The sequence below is a fragment of the Mixophyes fleayi genome, chromosome 1 (assembly GCF_038048845.1).
Source record: "Mixophyes fleayi isolate aMixFle1 chromosome 1, aMixFle1.hap1, whole genome shotgun sequence".
Taxonomy (NCBI): domain Eukaryota; kingdom Metazoa; phylum Chordata; class Amphibia; order Anura; family Limnodynastidae; genus Mixophyes; species Mixophyes fleayi.
This window is the reverse complement of record NC_134402.1, coordinates 369,536,700-369,551,924: the sequence shown is the minus strand read 5'-3', so window position 1 is coordinate 369,551,924 and position 15,225 is coordinate 369,536,700. Positions and strand designations below refer to the sequence as shown.

Genomic DNA, 15,225 nt, shown 5'->3' with positions numbered 1-15,225 from the left:
ATCAGAAATATGGAAGCCCTTTAGGAGAAGCATAAAGGAGTTAAGTTTTTAGTGTTTCTTCAACATATGCCTTTATGGGATCTAAAAAGCAGTATACAGTCATGGCCAATGACACACGTATTATTTTTCACAAAGTCTGTTCGTTTTCATGATGGCAATTTGCATATACTCCAGAATGCCATGAAGAGTGACCAAATCAATTGCAATTAATTTCAAAGTCCCTCTTTGCCATGACAATGAAGTTTATCCCCAAAACAACATTTCCACTGCATTTCAACCCTGCCACAAAAGACCAGCTGACATCAGGTCAGTAATTCTCTTGTTAACACGTGTGTTAACAAGAGAATCTTGGAATCTTTAAAGGAGGGTGGTGCTTGAAATCATTGTTAACCATGGTTACCTGCAAGGAAACAAAAGCAGTCGTCATTGCTTTGCACAAAAAGTGCTTTGCAGGCAAGGATATTGCTTCTAGTAAGATTGCACCTAAATCAGCCATTTATCGGATCATTAAGAACTTCAAGGAGAGAGGTTCAAAAGTTGTGAAGAAGGCTTCAGGGTGCCCAAGAACATCCAGCAAGTGCCAATTCTCCTAAAGTTGATTCATCTGGGGAATCGGGGCCCACCAGTGCAGAGCTTGCTCGGGAATGGCAGCAGGCAGATGTGAGTGCATCTGAACGCACAGTGAGGAGAAGACTTTTGGAGGATGGCCTGGTGTCAAGAAGGCCAGTAAAGAATCCACAACTCTCCCAGAAAAACATGGACAGATGGTCATTTTCTCTGATGAATCCCCTTTCAGATTGTTTGGGGCATCTGAACAAATGCTTGTCGGGAAAAGGAAAGGTGAGCGCTACCATCAGTCCTGTGTCATGCCTACAGTAAAGCATCCTGAGACCATTTATGTGTTGGGTTGCTTCTCAGCCAAGGGAGTGGGCTCACTCACAATTTTGCCTAAGAGCACAACCATGAATAAAGAATGGCACCAAAACATTCTTCAACAGCAACTTCTCCCAACTATCCAAGAATAGTTTGGTGATCAACAATGCCTTTTCCGTCATGATGGAGCACCTTGCCATAAGGCAAAAGTGATAACTAAGTGGCACAGGGGGGATCAAAACATCAAAATTTTGGGTCCATGGCCAGGAAACTTCCTTAATCCCTTTGAGAACTTGTGGTCAATCCTCAGAGGACAAATAAAAACCAACAAATTCTGACCAACTCCAAGCATTGATTAGGCAAGAATGGGCGGCCATCAGTCAGTATGTGGGCCAGAAGTTGATTCGCCCAGCATTGCATGGCGAATTGCAGAGGTCTTAAAAAAGAAGGGTCAACGCTGCATATATTGACACTCTGCATAAGCTTAATGTATTTGTCAATAAAAGCCTTTGAGACTTATGGAATGCTTGTAATTTTACTTCAGTATACCATAGCAACATCTGACAAAAAGGTATAAAAACACTGAAGCAGCAAACTTTGTAAAATCCAATACTTGTGTCATTCTCAAAACTTTTGGCCATGACTGTATAGTCCCTTATATTTGGCAAATGAATGATGAATAATTAGTTATTACTGTTGTAGGCATAATGCTGCATGCAATAGCATGGTCAGAAAATAATCGGGATTTGTTTTCTTATTTTCTCCTTTCTATTTTAGAGGAATTGCTGTCTTCACAAGAGAAGTCTCCTGGCACCAAAGATGTGGTTGTGAATGTAGACTATAGTAAAAAGGCAGAGGCAGAGTCCTCAAAAGTCCACTCCAGTGACACCAGCTCCCTGACGAGAAAAGGTATCCACATAATACAAAAAGCTTAATTTTCTACAAGGTTGCAGTAAATAATCTTAACTACTCCCATAGAAACAATTAGTGGAAGATGGTGAGCCAACAAAACTAATGTAAAATTATTTATTTGGCCTCTTTTTGTTTGGAAAGTAATGTGACTTGATATTTCTAGAATAGAATGAATACCATACAACTATGTAATGTCATGGGCTCCGGTTTTGTTTGTATTTGTAGATTAGGCTGCTGTTAGCCAGGCCTGTACTAGTCCCAATAATTAGGTAACCACGGTGTCTAGAATTTACTACTGGCTCTCCTCACTCTGTTATACTTATTAAACTCCTTCCTTTCTTTTTCCTTCCTTTGTTCTTTATGACGAGATGTTTCTATATTTGTATGTCTACTAGATCCTGCAAATGCCCGATGAACAGCTGACTATTTAAAAAACGTTTCTTCTGTGGCTTCATAAAAGTCTGTTGCTCAATCTATGCTGGTTACGTATATTTGACATGTATGCTTTCATTCTCCTTATACACTTGGATAGAGGCCGTCAAGTGATTTTGAACCCAAGTTGCCTTATAAAGAAATTAAGTGTCTTAAGTTTGCAATATCAAGTAATCAGTAATTTATTTTTTTATTTTTTTCCCCCTTTTTTTTTTTTTTTTTTTAAGATTTTAGTTTGTGGACCATTTTCAGTTAAATCAATTTTTGTAACAAACTACATTTGATTTCAGTGGCAATTGCAGAGTTTTGAAATGGGGGATTTCAGCTTTAACTTACTCTATAATATGTTCATGTTCTGTGAGTTAGATTCTCTTCAGTGAGAGTGGTATTACTAACATGGTACAACACTCAGTCTGTACAGCAAACACTGTGGGTCTGATGTAAAATTGGATGTAATGCCACTTGTACTACGTAAAATGTATGGCATTGCACAGGTGCACAACTTACTACTGTACTTTCAGCTTTATTGATTTTCATGTAAAGATATTTGATACACCTTTTAGGAGGCATATTTGTGTATCCCATAAGCCAGGTGCAAGTCTCCGAATTGATTACGGCGAATCACACCGGACATATCTCTACACTAGATTAAAATACAGATGCAGGTAGAGAGTTTTCGCTGGGGACCTCTTGGCCTTTGAAGGCCTTTGCTACAAAAACCCTAACCTCAAAACACATACATCTTTTTTTTTTAATAACTACAACTCAGGCACTTTGTACACCCTCTTCTCTTGGGAAGACCCCTCAACCTGCTTCTCCTTTTGAGGGACTTTCTCTCTCTTAGCTTCTGAAGAGGAGCATGATCTCCTCACTTTATTCTTAACAGCATACTGGTATCTGGAAACAGGCGTTAGAGGGACCTGGGATCCACTCCGGAGGAGGATTATTAGGAAACCATAAGGGCGGAGGTGGCCTCTTAACTCAATCTCCACCTTGATTAAGGAGAATGCTTATAAAGTCTATTTTAGATGATATCTTACTGCCGACAAACTTGCTAAATTCTACTTTTCACCTCTCCTGTCTGCTGGTGGGGCTGTGGTCAAATAGGGACCTTAATACATATCTGTTGGTCCTGCCAAAAAATAACTTCCTTCTGTGATAAGGTTTGGGCCATTCTCTCCTCACTCCTCCTGTGTCCAATCCGAAAATCCTGGTCCGTCCTTCTTTTGCCACTCTCTCCAAGATGCAGAAAATCACTTATCAAAGCTAGCTGCTCATATCCTTGCTGCTGCCCGGTGTCTAATTACAAATATTGGAAGCGTGATAGCTTTCCCTGCGTTTCTTCACTAAAATCCTACGTGTGGTTTATAGCCCACATGGAAAAAATTACTCATCCTCTGCATGATAAAGTAGACATATTCCTCCAGATCTGCCCACCTGGCTATATATGTAGTGTACCCCTATCCATTGTGCAGCCTGACACCGGAATGATACTCCTACCTCTTTCCCTGTCTTACCTCACATTGCGTTAGACCACTGCTCCTGAAGCCCATAATAAATGACCCTTTCTATGAGTGACGACCTCTACTACGCTCCCTCTCCATAACACATACCATTTGTTTTACCTTATGTTCCTGTTTACTTATCGGTTATATTGTTTAAATATTTTTTTTTCCAGTGTGATTACAATTTGTATACTTCAGGCTCTCATTTGTATGTCTGTAATCCAAGACTTAAATAAAAAGTTAATAAAAGTATAGCTGCAGCAATGAATGTATGAACGCATTTTTGCGTGCATGCAAACCTTGCGATTTTACAGTTACCTTTGGCTTGTAGGTCACTTGCAATTTGGGATCACTTGCAATTATTCGACCTGGAAGTAGTAACTTTATGGATATAAAGTGGTTTATGCAGTGTTTGAGTCAACCCTGTGTTTCCAGTATGTTTGTATTGTTGCTCACTGTGTGTCTTCATATTTATCTTGTAAATTACTAGCCCTATGAAAACTAAGCCATTTTAATTATTTAATTTTCCATTATGTTGTCATTGCAATATATTATTTGGGAATGCATTTTTTTGTTTTTTTTTACAAATTTTTATTCATTTGTTATTCATATTTATTATTACATTTTCATTGGCTATTAATACAATTAACATTGGTTTTCATTTTTCTTTCTAAATAAAATCCAGATGAGGAAGACGATGGAAAGACTCCTACACAACCTCTGTTGAAAAAAGGCATGCATTATCATTTTTATTTTAGTAACACTCCTTTTTTTTGTCTTTCATTCCTTTACCTTCCTGTCTTCTTTTTGTGCATTTCTTTTGTCGTTACTGTGTGTTTGCTTTAGTTTACTGACCGTGACACGCATTTCGCTGTAGAGGATAAGCAGATGTAACAATTAGATCTGTTGACATGACCAGGGTATTGGAACGCTATATCTCTTGTCTAAAATAAGTATTGAAGCAATGAGGACTGTTTTAACCTTACTGTTTTAGATATTATCTTCAGGTTTTCCCATGGTCTTTGTTGTGTGCTATTTATGCTGCAGACAAGCTGAAATTGATATATTTTATATGCTTCACCTGCACAACTTGTTGAAACTAGAATACAAATTCTTTGTATAAAGGTTGTCTCCAATGTATTGCTCTTTACACCTATGAAGTCTTATCTGGCTGTCTATGTATGCATGTTATGGATGTCCTCAGAAATTTATTATTACTGAAAATGTCCATAAAAATGCTAATTACCAGTCTCTCTGGATCAGGCCTTGACAACCTGTGGCTCTCCAGGTGTTGTGAAACTATAAGTCCCAGCATGCTCTGACAGCGTTTGGCTGGCTATCTGCTGGCAAAGCATGCTGGGGCTTGTAGTTTCACAACACCTGGAGAGCTACAGGTTGGCCAGGCCTGCTCTGGGTGATGATAGATTCAACATACTCCTTTTTTCCTTTTTCCCTTTTACATTTCTTTATATTTTTTTATTGTGGTCTCATTCAAACATTGGTTATATTAAGTAGCCCATGCCCATCATAATTATACGTGACAGTTCATCTCGGCTTTCAACATGTTTTTGTTTTGTTATGTTAAGGAAAACCTTAGTAGTTATTGTTATTATTATCATATGTCCAGAGCCCTTGCAGCCCAGGAGATAGAGGATTCTGCCAGTGCTGCACCTGATCCTTCTCCTGGTCCAGCAGATGGGAGAAGTGTGAAAGTGATCTGCTCAGCTGTAATAACATCAGGGGCATAGTTGGAGGGGGGATTGTCTCCTGAAGTGCCTGAGTTTGGGAGAACTGTTCTGTTAGTTCAGCGGGATGGAAGGGTGTTGAAGTAAAAAAAAAGGAAACCTGTTATTCTCCTTCTAATGCCAATGTTAATATATAAAGGATGGTAGTCATTGGCACACTTGTGCATTTCTGCACTGCTTGTTTCCTCTGGCCAGCTTTTTAAGTTGGAAAGAACTAAGCTGTACTGACTTAACTTCAGCACACAGGCTACACCTGAAAGAGCAATAAACTAGAGTCGCTGTTAGGAAGGCAGAAAGTACTAACATTTGCTTCTCCTTTCTATTGACCCATTATGTGGTAAACAAAGACTAGCAATAATAACATTGAGTGTTGTCCTTACATCATGTTCTCCCCTGCCTGCAGATTCCAAAGGTCAAGGAATGACACTGAACACTGCGGACCAGAGACTCCTGGACGCCAGCTTACAGTTCCAGAGAAAGCAAGGCAAAAGCACAGTTGATGTATGGTGGCTGTTTGATGATGGAGGTAGGACTATTAGTCATAATATACGTAAAGCAGAGTTATCTGGTTTTTCCAACGGCCAGCATAAAAGTATTCTTTGTTGGTCTTTTGATGGATATGTAGCATTTGAGAAGTACAGTTCATACATACTTTAGTGTTTGAGTTCTAGTATATGCGTTGAGCAAGATATAAGTGCAAGTTATCCTACACAGAGAGCTATTCCTGAACATTTCTTTGGGCTTAAAGGAGTTCTGTGCTTATTTATTGATATTTTTTTTTAAATATCACCTACTGGAATAACTTCTAATACTCCAGACGCAAGGCCATACTTAGGAACTTCTACTTACAGTCCAGAGAGCTGTACCACACAACTCTTGTATCGTGACTGTAAGATGTTACGTGTACAGTATTTGACATAACCCTTGATTTCCAGCCCCCCCCCCTCACCCCACTTTCTGATATTTAGCACATTACAATATTCTATATTCAATTCAGCAAGGTGGTAGTACTTACAGAAACTGGCCAGTAGGGGATCCCAGTAATTGTAATAACGTTGTGCTGAAAGAGGGTGCGATTCAACACTGGACTGCAAACAATAGATTCTCAACAGATTCTCCAGTATTCCAAGATGATTACAGAGGCAGATTACTCCAGTAATAGTATTGGTACACTGCTGAATTGAGCAAATGACTGCCTTTCTACAGGTTTGTTGTGAGAGAGGGTGAGTTAAAATCTATAGGAAAGCCTGTTTAATTCAATAAAGTGTGTTGAATTAATGTCCTTGTTTAGTTGTGGGGGAATAAATCATAATCTAGGAGAACTGTTTCCCTGAGAATATCCATGAGCATCTCATGTATGTATGAGATCATGGTTTTACCCAGTATGTACATATGCGGTTTTATATTTGTGAAACACTTCTTTTAAATTAATGAAATGTGCACAAATGAATAAAATCATTTGAAAAGTGCAGCTGTGTCAACGGTGTATGTGAAAACGCCAAACTATGTGTCAGCACATACATATGTAGGAGATTATTGTGCACAAAATTGCTATACTGGGATAAGCTCACCTCCCAGTGTCAAGGCATCTCATGTGGGTTGAAGTTGGCAGGTGAGTTTAGCCCAGTATAGCTATTTGCATATGATTTTGTTTATAGCCCACTCCACAAAAGTCATAGCTTTCATACAACTAGATTCTTAGTTCTTAATCTAAACTGAAGGTACACCGAGGGATACTTTAGATTTAACTCTATATAACTAGGTTAATATAACTAGGTTATATGCATAAGGAGTAGTCTGGGGTAAATTCAGATTAGGCTGCTCTTGAAAAAGATATGTACACACAATATGTGGTACTTTAATATAAACAAACTCACTTTAGAGGTAAGCAATTACTGTGTGTGTGTGTGTGTATGTATGTATGTGTGTTTACGTATATGTATGTGTGTATACGTATATGTATGTGTGTGTATATGTGTGTATATATGTGTGTGTGTGTGTGTGTATATATGTGTATATATATATATATATATATATATATATATATATATATATATATATATATATATATATATATATTTATTTCCAGATTTACAGTTTTCATGGTATTGCCTTTGGGGATGTGGGGCTCCTAATGTAATGGATTTAGCTATTTCTGATATTTCTACAATGGAAAAACAATGCACAAGCAGGGGCGCATGGACCTCACTCCGGGCACTAGTACCCAGCAGGCTTTGTAGTGTTTGGCCAGAGAACAAATGTTCAGAGACTGTCCAGCTGAGTAAGCTATCTGCTGTTGCTCAATGTTGGATTGATTCATATACAGTTTCAGCTGCTGCGCGGTTTTGACCTTCTTAACATTGTAACTCCCCGAGGAAAAATTCAGCCACGTTTACCAATCGATTGAAACCGAAATCTTTCTGTGCTTCATGGCATTGGCAATCAGGCCTTTGCTTAATATTGATTTATGAGAGTCTGTTTTGGTCAGTGCTGGGAAGTGATATGCAATGCATATAGGCTTATGTCAAACTTTGTTTTATGGGGTAAATTTTCTCTGAATATGTTTTGTTACTTTCTTCAAGGTCGTCATTACCTTTTAACATATTCTTTCTCGCTTTGCTCAGGTCTGACATTGTTAATACCATATCTGCTGACTACAAAAAAGAAATGGACTGACTGCAAGATCAGAGTGTTTATTGGTGGAAAAATTAACAGGATAGATCATGACCGGAGAGCGTATGTATTTTTCATTTTGTGTTTGTGTATAAAGAACAGTGACCATGTTGGTGCCTTACAGTTTAATCATCATCTATTTATATAGCGCCACTAATTCCGCAGCGCTGTACAGAGAACTCGTATCAGTCCCTGCCCCATTGGTGCTTACAGTCTACATTCCCTAACATACACACATACAGAGAGAGAGAAAGAGACTGAGGTTAATTTAATAGCAGCCAATTAACCTACCAGTATGTTTTTGGATTGTGGGAGTAAACCGAAGTATGCAGAGGAAACCCACACAAACACAGGGAGAACATGCAAACTCCACACAGATAAGGCCATGGTCAGGAATCGGACTGATGACCTTTGTGCTGTGAGGCTGAAGTGCTAACCAGTAAGCCACCAATTAATGTATTTATTTGTAAACTTGAATTTAATAATAAATGAGCTGCCTCATTTCTCCGTCCCAATCAGTAGCTGTGTTACTACTTGTGCTGGTTAGAAATGTAATTATTGTGGAAAATGTTGGACATCTATGTTACACATACAGCAGGGTGATGAGATAAGGAACTGTGTTTATAATTGGGAGATTAAATCTGACTGTCAGATGAGAGCTACTACTCAGCAGTTTGAGATAAAAGGCAGGCGAATGTAATCTAATTTGTCCCTCACCACCATTTAGTATTTATGTGATTATGAACCATTGCATTGTAATTCCTACTTGAGAAGTGTGGGAAAAGCTGCTGTTCAAAGTGGTGACCCACTACCAACCAACTTAAAACAAATTTAATTCCATTTATCACCAGATAATCTCTTGATGAAAGGGAAAAATGACTAGAACATTGTCATAAACCCTAAGCCGCCAAAATAATTTGTTCCATGAAATTGACAAGTAAAGGGCAGTACACATTTATTTATAACAAATAGATGATACCCCCAGCACTTCATGGACAATCTGATATATTCATGTAGACCAATGAACCATGTCCTTGTGTTGAATGGTTGTTATGGGTTGTGCAGCTTGTACTTGTGCTAATGGTGGTTGTATTTTCATGTGATCCCTCTGTAATGCTTACAACCGATGGTGTCTTTTCAGGATGGCAACATTACTTAGCAAGTTCAGAATTGACTTTTCTGACATAATGGTCCTTGGTGATATCAACACGAAGCCAAAGAAAGAGAAGTATGTTGTGTTTATATGTTGTGTCTTCGGTTTTATATATCGCTAGCTACACTAGATCATTTATCTTTAGCATTATAAAGATGAAGTGGATTTAGTTAACCTTTCTTGCATCAAGAGTATAAACTCTATTCCTGGAAATGTGAAGTGCTTTTATTAATTCAAGCACTATGGGTGTGTCCATTCGCTCTACCTGTGCTCTACACGTTATTGCATGTTGAAAAACAATTATACACAATTGTGCTCAGCTTGAATCTAGTCACCAGCTGATTCTGGTTTGTCATGATTAGGAGGAAAATAAGTTATACCTGCCCAGCTCTGAGGTGTTTCATGAATGCAGCATCTGCTAGGGCGTATTGATGCCTCCTGTTCGTGGACCTCCAGCACTGGTGGTATTCAGTAACCTTTTATATTCTATTGAATAATAAAGTGTTAATTATGGAATACATCTACAATGCTGTAGATGTATTCCATAATTAACACTTTAGTTTCTTATTTGTAACCAAGTTTAAATCCAAGATGCATGCTACCTTTCTCTGCTTCGCTTCACGTTATTAATATGTAGAAGAGGAGAAATGCTGTCTAGCGAGCGACTGTAATTGCTTGTAAGGGATATAGATAGATATATATATATAGATAGATAGAGATATATATATATATATATAGATAGATAGAGGTATATGGAGGAACTGTGTAATTTTTTGTATATATTAAGGAAAGATGTCGTTAGACACTTTTGTTTCAAGTGGATGTGGAGTGACTTCACAGACAGATGGCATTGAGCGTGTTACATTTTGCTGGAACAGATATGGATACCGTTTTATATGGTACATTACAGAAGAAGTCACATGTTCAGCTGGACTGCTCTCAACTTTATATTTCATTTGATGCTTTTTATGGCAAACAATATATTTTAGATAAGCAGTCTAGAAATTGTTTTGTAATTTAACCTATAATGTCTTTAGCTTTTAAATATGACGCTAATAAAGAGAAAAGCGGCTTCAGTGCTGGAAGTGGCACCTTTTATGTGTAACTTCAAAGAAGCAGGGAGCCTGCCAAGTACACGGATTGCTTGGAGCCGTGTTTATTGCTTGGTGTGGCTTTGTCAGAATCACTTATGACAAATCCAGGATTTAGCACGCTTTCCAGCCCCTAAATATGATTCTGTCATTCCATAAGCATCAATCGGATTTGTGATTTTGCAGAAAAGATCTGTATGGGAATTTTCCGATTCCCATGGATGCCAACACACTAATTGAGTTCTTTGTCTGTTCATGTTTCATTTTTAAAAGATGATTTGCAGTTAATGTTTACAAGGAGCTTAACAATAACTGTATTAAAGCTGTGAATGTTGGACATGTCTTTAATCCTAGATCCACAAAAGACCTTAACATGAAAGTGACCATGATGGTGGCTCACCTCCTTTTCTTCCAGGCAAATTGGTATAGGAATCGTGCTGTTCATTTCCAGTTTGTATTTACATTGGTGTTTCCCTGTATCTTACAGCGTGGCAGCTTTTGAGGAGATGATTGAACCATTCAGACTGCATGAGGATGAGAAGGAACAAGATGTAGCTGACAAAATGAAAGAGGAAGAACCATGGAGAATAACCGATAACGAGCTAGAGCTGTATAAAACAAAGGTACACATTATAATGTGTAAATAAAAGCTCTACTATTCGCCTCACATACTTAAAGAAATACAACCTTCATTTACCAGAAAATGTGTGTGTGTCACAAGTCCAGAACTCCCACCATCCGGGTGATTATCCACATTGTTGATCAAGAGGTCAAACTTCATTTGTCACTTACTGAATGCTAGTGATCCACCCGGAGGCTGTCAGATGACTTTAACATTTCCTCAGATTTCTAGTATATTGCACCAGGACTTGTGGTGAATGCTGCACTTGTGTGATTCCTAAAATTTGTTTTACAATTTAATAAAGTAGTCCTACTAATAGTATGGAGGTATGTTTATCACATTAAATGCAGGATTGTATATAAAGTGATTAAGGTAGAAATGACAGAGCCGGTATTATATGTGCAAATGATGTAACTAATGAGAAAAGTAATTTATTCAGAACAGAGAAAATATATGTGCAGTAACTGAAAAAAGTGAACCTGTCATGCACATCTGAATCTAATAATAATCTGGTTAAATGCCTAATTCTAACATCCAGTTAAAAACGCACATACTGTTCTTTGGGGTGGGGGTGGCTTTCATGTAGCCCTTCATGTTAAAATATCTAAGCATTATTTAAACTAGCTTATGTACAAAGATGTCCTTTTGTGCTAAAGATTCTGTGACCACAATCTCATGTGATCGCTCTGAGCCAATGTGGTTCAAGCTGGCAGACCTCTGACAGTTTACTTACCCTGTCAGTTTTTGGTGTGTTCGTTCTCTCATTAATGCACATGAATAGCTGCAGAGGATATGGCTAGTTTCATGCGGCGTGTAAAATAGTCGATTTAGAAGAAGTAAATGAAACACCTGTTTAATTGTGTTGCCTGTTAAGTTAAATAGTATGTGTAATTATGTATTTGTGAGAGGGCCTCTGTGATATATTTTTACATGTAGCGTCCACCATCTATTCTCATGTACTTACAGTTGTTTCTCATTTCTTTGTTTTGCACTAGACTCACCGTCAGATCCGTTTAAATGAGTTGTTGAAAGAGCACTCAAGCACAGCCAATGTCATTGTCATGTAAGTTTACATTAATATGTTCTGTGTCTATGCAAAGCATTTATCCACCATGTGGCGTTACTGCGAGTATAGCCGGGCTCGATTTTCACTAACGATGCTTTCAATCAGATTGTCGGTGCAGGCATGGTCCTTTAGTAAATGGTTTATTTTGCTAATCTCACTTCACATGTTTCACCATCATACTCCTATAAATCTGAACATCCTGTAATCCCATTAATTACCCCAAAGTTTTGCTTATACACCTTGGTAGACCTTTTCCTGCATATTGAATCAAACTAGCACACAATGGATATGGTAAAAGAGTTATTTGTACATCAGTTGCCAGTATTTCACAATAATTTATTGTGACCCTTGCAGCCGTGACAGTACATCTAAACATATCCCATGCAGCGTGGTCTAGGTGGATCTTGTTGTACTAAATATTCATCAGGGCTTTCTTAGTTTTGATTATTATATTTTTAGGCATCTTACGTACTCTTCTTTCAAAAAGCATTAACCTTTAAAGCTTGGACAATAAAAATAGTGATAATTGGTCTCAATGTATAGAATAAATGTGTCATAGTGTGCAGTTAATCATTACTGAAAAATAGTTATTTATATGAACAAAATGTTTAAAACCCAGAATTGTGCCTGCAAATTAGGAAAGTCCATCATATCTTATTGGAATCATATCTTTTATCACCGGAAACTGAAACACCTGGATCCTAGAGATTGCTCAGTTATCTCTATCTCCCTTTAGGTGATTAAGGATCACTAAATCTAAAATATATATATATATATATATATATATATATATATATATATATATATATATATGTTCCTTTTTATAAAAGAGCTACTGATAGCATCCAAAAGTATATACAGCGTCTTGCAAAAGTTTTCAGGCATATGACAAATTATTTGATTTTACTGAATCCTACACTAAAATGTTATTTCTGATATTTTTATTTGAAAGCACTGGAAGTCAAAATTGGTTTTTAATGTCGCCTTGTGTTGTGTTGTGTTGTATTGGTATGAAGTGTTGATTTCCACACTTGTTTGTAAAGGCACTTTGTCCTGAAATGTCCGTGCAGGATTTGTTCAGTAAAATGAGAGCATAGGGCAAGGGTCTGAAAACTTTTGTAAGGTGTTGTATGTCTAAGTGCCCATACCTGACTAGGATTAGATATGTTTGAGATTATATTTGCACTTGCTTTGCAGCTGAATGCCAGCTATTGTTTGCCAGCCATTTTTTTGAAAGGATAACAGGGTCAAGTTTCTTCAGTAGGATGACTGGCAGGAAGTCTGATGTGTGTTGGAAAATACGTACCCCTACCACCACATATTTATGTGTAATATCCCTTTTTCTGATAAGCTATGAATTGTATATATATGCATTTGGGAAAGTATGCTTTTTGCATAAAAGGGAATAAAAGTTTGCATAGAAGAATGGCAGTGTCTGCCGAGGGACACACTCATTTTCATCGTTTTAAATCCACCCACAAAAACAAGCAACCAATAAGATTCTAGCTATCATTTTCGGTCTCTTTTCGTCACACACATTTTATGCGGAAAGTGCATTTCTAGGCACATTTCTACTAAAGTAATAAGAACGTTTACATTTTTGTAAGAAAACGGAAGTTAATGAAGGGGTTTGTCCCGAAATGGTGGTAGGGGTCTTTGAATAGACACTTTTTTTTTTTTCCCCCTCTCTCCACCATGCACATTCTTCTGGAAAATCCGTCAAAGGCAGAGTAGGGCCCATTCCAAAAAAACAAAATGTGGCCACGTTCTTTGATATGCATGAGACGGAGAATGAGGCTCATTCACTCAAATAGAAAATAGTGCACACTGTAGTGCACACTGCATGTTGTGTAGTTCATGAATGTTTAAGTACATGACCTTGACACTTGTTTCCTCTTTGTTCATGGTAGGAGCCTTCCAGTTGCAAGAAAAGGCGCAGTGTCCAGTGCACTTTACATGGCATGGATAGAGGCACTTTCTAAAGATCTCCCACCTATACTACTTGTACGCGGAAATCACCAGAGTGTCCTTACATTCTACTCCTAAGTGCTGCCAGCCGCTATGCCCTGATGGTACTTCAGCAGCTGGAGTGCACGTATCACCACATTCTCTCCACCCCAGAACTACTTTCATGATTCCACAGACTTGAAAGCACACAGAGAAAAGTAACTGTATTTCCACGCTTGAGAAAATATTGCAGTTGTACTGCTTCTGTTACATTACCAGTGGATCTTGGCTTCATAAGGGAGATTCCTATGTATGGGACTTAAATACATGGAAGTTAATTTATCTGCTATTTGAAAAGCAGCAATAAAAGTGTGTTTGTTTTTATTTTGACCAGTGAAAGGATTCTAGATTTGTAAAAGCCTTTAGCCTTGAGGTGCCTTTTTGAAAATTTAACCAAACTTCATCCATACCCCCTTTTTTATAAACTTGTATAGAATGTACAATCTGCCTTTCAGCTTGGACCTTAGTTCAAAACCTTTTTAGTTTCTAGTTTCTTCCACCTTGACGATAACTTATGCTGCTTCTCCGTCTTCCATCAAACATAAACATTGTTATTTTTTTGTATTATTTTTGTTAAGTGTCTGATAGAAAAATGCACAGGGTTTGAACAAGACAGCTATTTCAACAATAAAGACAAAACAAAGTTAACAGATTGGTGTATTTGAACAACTGAAAAGGTTATTTTTTTTTTTTAAAAGAACCAAAATAACATGCATGTCCAGTGGATATGGTCAGGATGACACTCAATGTATAATTACGTAAACATTGGTAGAACATTACCTCCAACCAGTGCACCACCATTTTCTATTGGGTCATTTATTTAATGACGTAGATCGTTCCTTCTCTGCTAAACACAAAAGATTTGGCCCCATAGACTTCAGATGACTTATAGGGGCATATTCACTTAGGTATTTGCCGGGATTGCGGTAACGCACTTGGAACGTGCACAACAGTGATCCGCTGCACCGCAACAAGGCTGATTTTGGGGTGCAAAGGAAAAATCTGCATTGTTGCAGTATCCTATTACCTTCGGTAGTGCGCACCTGCTTGAATAAGCCCCATAGTCTTATGTTTCAGATCCCTCATAATGACTTGGCGACTGTGTCTTGTAGTTAAATTAGTTTCAAGGACCATTCATTACAATTT

General features: G+C 37.9%; 1 protein-coding gene across 5 annotated transcripts in view; it reads left to right on the top strand.

Annotated features, from left to right (window-relative positions):
- Positions 1-14,727, top strand: part of SLC12A2 (solute carrier family 12 member 2) — a 78,173-nt gene extending 63,446 nt beyond the window's left edge. For 3 of the 5 annotated variants that reach the window (XM_075178817.1, XM_075178826.1, XM_075178834.1), the window contains exons 21-27: positions 1,651-1,782; positions 5,871-5,993; positions 8,092-8,203; positions 9,282-9,368; positions 10,872-11,007; positions 12,002-12,069; positions 13,983-14,727. In XM_075178817.1, the coding sequence (XP_075034918.1) occupies positions 1,651-1,782; positions 5,871-5,993; positions 8,092-8,203; positions 9,282-9,368; positions 10,872-11,007; positions 12,002-12,069; positions 13,983-14,118 (794 nt within the window). In that variant the 3' untranslated portion in view covers positions 14,119-14,727. Of the gene's footprint in view, positions 1-1,650; positions 1,783-4,407; positions 4,584-5,870; positions 5,994-8,091; positions 8,204-9,281; positions 9,369-10,871; positions 11,008-12,001; positions 12,070-13,982 lie in introns of those variants that run through there. The other 2 variants (XM_075178851.1, XM_075178843.1) reach the window with 2 other exon arrangements.
- The last annotated feature ends 498 nt before the right edge of the window (positions 14,728-15,225 follow it).